The following is a 5,110-nucleotide window of genomic DNA, read 5'->3' on the forward strand; positions in this document are numbered from 1 at the left end:
ATATCTTGGGCCACAAAACAAGTCTCAACAAATTCATAAAAGTATAAATCATATTACTTTTTCTGACCACAATGGAATAAAACTAGAAATCAACCAAAAAAACTTTGGAAAAAAACTTTGGAAAATACACAAACACATGAAATTATGCAATATATTGCTGGATGACCATTGGGTCAATAAAGAAATTAAGAAGGAAATTTAAAATTTTCTTGAAACGAATGGAAACAGAAATCTAACATACAAAAATCTATTGGATACAGCAAAAGCAGTACTAACAGGGAAGTTTATGGTAATAAAAGCCAGTATCAAAAAAGTAGAAAGAATTCAAATAAGCAACCTAATGATACACATTAAGGAACTAAAAAAGCAAGAATATACCAAACCCAAAATTTGAAGAAGGACAAGAGATCAGTGCAGAAATAAACAAAATCAAGACTAATAAAACAATACAGAGGAACAAAAGAAATGTTGAGTTTTTGAAAAAATAAACAAAATTGATAAACATTTAGCTAGAGTAAAAAAAAAAGAGTGAAGACCCAAATAAGTAAAATCAGAAATGAAAGAAGACATAACTGAGACTGGCAGAAATACAAATAACTGGCTGGGCACACTGGCTCATGTCTGTAATCTCAGCACTCACATCTGTAATCCTGGAAATTCGGGAGGCTGAAGTGGGCAGATTACTTGAGATCAGGAGTTTGAGACCAGCCTGGTTAACATGGCAAAATCCCATCTCTACCAAAAATACAAAAATTAGCTGGGCATGGTAGTACGTGCCTGTAATCCCAGCTGCTTGGGAGGCTGAGGCAGGAGAATTGCTTGAACCTGGAAGGCAGAGGTTGCAGTGAGCTGAGACTGCGCCACTTCACTCCAGCCTGGGCAACAGCATGAGACTCTGTCACCAAAATAAATAAATAAAAGAAATACAAAGAATTCCAAACTCATACTATAAGGCCAGCATTACCCTGATACAAAAACCAGACAAGAATACAACAAGAAAAGAAAACTACAGGCCAATATCTGTGATGAACATAGACGTAGAAATCCTCAACAAAATATTAGCAAACGGAATTCAACAACACAATGAAAAGATCATTCACCATGATCAAGTGGGATTCATCCCAAGGATGTAAGGATGGTCCAATACACACAATTCAATAAATGTGATACATCACATTAACAGAGCCAAGAACAACAATCATATGATCATTTCAATATATGCTGAAAAAGTATTTGATAAATTCAACAACCCTTTATGATTTTAAAAAAAAAACTCAACAAGCTGGGTATAGAAAGAGCATACCTCACAATAATATATCGGAAAGATAGTTGCATTTTCATGTTTATTGCAATACTATTCACAATAGCCAAGATATGGAATCAACCTAAGTGCCCATCAATGGATGAAGGGATAAATAAAATGTGGCATATACAGACAATGGAATATTATTCAACCATAAAAAAGAATGAAACCCTGTCATTCACAGGAACAGGAATGAAACTGGAGGACATTATGTCAAGTGAAATAAGTCAGGCACAAATAGATAAATACCCCATGTTCTCACTCATATATGGGAGCTATAAAAATGGTGAGCTCATAGAAGTCAAGAGTAGAATTTCGGTATTAGGATATGGGAAAGGTAGGATCAGGGCAGGATAGGGAGAAGTTGATTAAAAGATACAAAATTACAGCTGGAGAGAAAGAATAAGTTCTCGTGTTCTATACCACTGTAGGTTATGAATATAATTAACAATGATTGATTGTATATTTTCAAAAAACTAGAAGAAATCGTTTTGAATGCTTGCAGCACAAAGAAATGATAAATGTTTGCAGTGATGGATATACTAATTACCCTGATTCGGTCATTACACATTGTATACACGTTCTGAAATATCACTTTGTATTCTATAAATATGTACAATTATTATGTGTCAACTAAAAATAAAAGGAGGAAAATGCAAATGCAAATCCAAATCCAACAAAAATAATAGAGCTTTTTATAAATAAGCTCCTCTGCTCATACCACCCCTTTGCTACCCACTCCAAGATAAAAGGGTAGTCTAAAATCCAATAGTTCTCAAAGTATGCTCTCCAGATCAGCCTCAGCATCACCTGGGAACTTATTAGAAGTTCAGGCTCTACCCCAGACTTACTGAATCAGAAACTCTGGGGTTGGGGCCCAGCAAGGTTTGGATCAGCTCTGGTCAAAACCCTGTCTAGTCCAAAACCTTGTCTGGTATAAGGTGATGCAAACCTTGTCTGTAAAAATCCACCATGGCCTCTGGTTGCACTTTGTATCACTCTCTCCAACATCCTCTACCCCAGCCCCCTAACCCAGCTAAGCATCTCCCCACTAGGCAAACATCCCTGTACCCTGTGTCTGGTGTATCTTTAGTCTCCCATGCCCACTGGCTCGACATCTTTGCAACTCAGCTCATGTGCTCTAGAACAATGGCTCCCAAACCCACTGTGTCAGAATACAAGGGAACTTTTAAAACTTATGAACATCCCAGGTCCCAACTGGTCCTCAGGGAGTAAGCACCTCACAGTCTTGCCCATCTCTGTATCCCAGTACCATGCACCACATCTCTGAGAGTCACTAACTATGTGTTGGGTGGTGGATGGAGGCACACACAGCTAAAGGTGGCTGAGCCCAGTGGGTAAGGTGGCCCTACCTCTGACACCTGCAGGCAGCGGATGAGAGTGTTTATCACCACAGAAGGCTCAGTGGTAGCCTTCTCCGTGATTATCACCGAGGCCAGGGTCTTCCGCATGTCAAGGCCTGCCCCTGTCGTGTCTGTCTTTGCTGATTCACTGTCAATGATGTCCAGGAGGTTCACGACTTGTTGAAAGGTACCTATGAAAACAAAGGCCACCCAGGTGCAGTGTGGAAATGACCATGACAGGAGGTGCCTTTGTGTCCCTGGCCTTGCCTCCACCTGCGCAGCTCCAGCTTCATGTGTGGAGTGATGTCCACTGTGCAGATGGAGAAAGGGAGACCTAGGCCTAGGGAGACCTAAAGAGTTAGTGTCTGAGATGGGGCAGGAAAGCAGAGATGTGGATGACATTCTTACCACTGTCATCTGATTCAAAAGTCCCCAGGTCATCTCTTTCCTCTGACACCTCCTCACTCAAGTCTACTGCTGCTTCTGTAATGGCTTCCATCGTCTCTTCTTCAAGCTCTTTTGAGATCAACAGAATTTGTAAAGTACAGGGTGTGACAACACACCCTAGGATGACCCCAATGACCCATAACCTTCAATAAAGCCATCCCCTTGAGGGTGTGTGGGTGTAACCTGTGACTGCCTTCTAACCAATAGAATATGGCAAAGGTGATGGGTGACCCTCTCTCGAGTGGATTACATCATATGGCAAAGATGGTGGGATGTCATTCCCATGATCACATTATGCCGCATGACAGTCCCACTTAGCAGATTAAAAAGAAACATTCTACTGGCCTTCAAAAGTAAACAGCCATGATGCAAACTGCCTGTGGTGAGGGCCATGTAGCAAGGAACTGAGGGAGTCAGTCCTACAACCATAAGAAACTGAATTCTCCAATAAGCACATGAGCTTGGAAGAGGAAGCTGAACTCCGGAGAGGACTGCAGGCTCTGAGACCCTAAACAAAAGACCAAGGAAAGCCATGCCCAGACTCCTGGCCCATGGAACCATAAGATAATCAATGGATGTTCTTTTAAGCCACTGAGTTTATGAAAATTCATTACACAGCAATAGATAATATCCTTGGTTTAATAGAGCCTTCTCTCCCTCTCTTCTAGACACTGATAATTAACGGCTAATGAGAAATCCATATCAGCATCTCTCGTAACTCCTTTAAGGGGTTTTCTCAATATCCACAGCTTCTTAAAAATTGAGAAACACCAACACAGATACCAAGATGGTGGAATCAAGACTCTCAGATCATTTCTCCTCCTGTCCCAAGTTCCTTGATCCTCAAAGATCCATTCCACGGCCCTTTACTATCCCATATTCCCTTTTCCTTTAAAGGATTTTAAAGAGCTACTCTGGGACCTAAATACTGACCTTTCCTTAGGGTCCTCTTCTGGATTAAACAGAAACTAACCACAAGAAAAAGTTCCGCTCTTTGCCCAATACACATCAATGGAAATGCAAATGGCAGAATTGGTTGTCAAAGTGAGACAGTTGGGCTCTTCAGTCATGTTTCTTATAGGAATGGGCCTCCTGGCAGGGTGGGAGGGTTTCACTAGAACTATCACCGTTAGATCCCAGACCCTTGGAACTTTGAGATCCAACTGCCTCCCTGAGTCTCTATCAACCCAGGGCTTTGAAGAGTGCACAGGACTCTGGGGTGAAAACTCCACATCACGTTGCCAATCAACATATCTGTTACTCACATGTGTGTGCTGAAGTACAGGGGCCTGTTTGGGAAAGGGAGATGGTAGAATTGGGGATGGTTTACAACCAAGTCCCAGGGGAACACAGTCATGAGAGCCCTGGTTGGGGAGGTGTGGTCAGGACAGTTGGAGAAGAGAGGAGGGGCAGACTGAGAGGCCCTGGGGAAAGTACTCCTCCTTCCCAGGGACTGGATGACTGCAAGATAAGAAAGTGGATTCCCACTATCACAATACTTACAAGATAAAGAACATCAAAGACAAGTAGGATAGGAGGCACCCTGATTTCCTAAACCAAAAGTGGAGCCCAAAGGATTTCCCTGTCATTTGTAGCTAGGAGAGATGATCCAGATCATAGGTAGAACAATGAAATATTGTCCTTTGGGAAACCTTTCTAGGCACTGCAAGACAACAGGAACAAAACTCAGAGACATCTAGGGCCAAGGCTGCTTATGTGGAATTCCCACTCCAAGTTTGCCCATCCAGCCAAATGGGATTTCCTCAGCCTGTGCTCGGACACCTCTAATACAAGGGAGCTCATTACTCTCAGGACCAGTCTCTTTCTACTTCATGGAATTCAGATGGTTAGAAAATGAGCTTTCTTATCACACCCAACGTTTCTTCCCTATAAAATTTCTGCATTGTTCCTAGTTCTGCACTTGGAGATACATTGATCAACATGAAATAGACACGAGCAGCTATCCCATGCCCCTTCTTTCACAGGAGTGCCCCTA

At 41.9% G+C, this 5,110-nt stretch overlaps 1 protein-coding gene across 2 annotated transcripts in view; it reads right to left on the minus strand.

Annotated features, from left to right (window-relative positions):
* MROH2A (maestro heat-like repeat family member 2A) overlaps nucleotides 1-5,110 on the minus strand; it is a 60,080-nt gene that overhangs the window by 53,256 nt on the left and 1,714 nt on the right. The window contains exons 1-3 of one of the 2 annotated variants that reach the window (XM_011929631.1): nucleotides 4,048-4,199; nucleotides 3,076-3,183; nucleotides 2,677-2,858 (exon numbers count right to left, since the gene is read on the minus strand). In XM_011929631.1, coding sequence (XP_011785021.1) covers nucleotides 2,677-2,858; nucleotides 3,076-3,183; nucleotides 4,048-4,123 — 366 coding nt within the window. In that variant the 5' untranslated portion in view covers nucleotides 4,124-4,199. Of the gene's footprint in view, nucleotides 1-2,676; nucleotides 2,859-3,075; nucleotides 3,184-4,047; nucleotides 4,200-5,110 lie in introns of those variants that run through there. The other variant, XM_011929632.1, reaches the window with a different exon arrangement.

Source organism: Colobus angolensis, unplaced genomic scaffold, assembly GCF_000951035.1.
Source record: "Colobus angolensis palliatus isolate OR3802 unplaced genomic scaffold, Cang.pa_1.0 Scaffold82, whole genome shotgun sequence".
NCBI lineage: Eukaryota > Metazoa > Chordata > Mammalia > Primates > Cercopithecidae > Colobus > Colobus angolensis.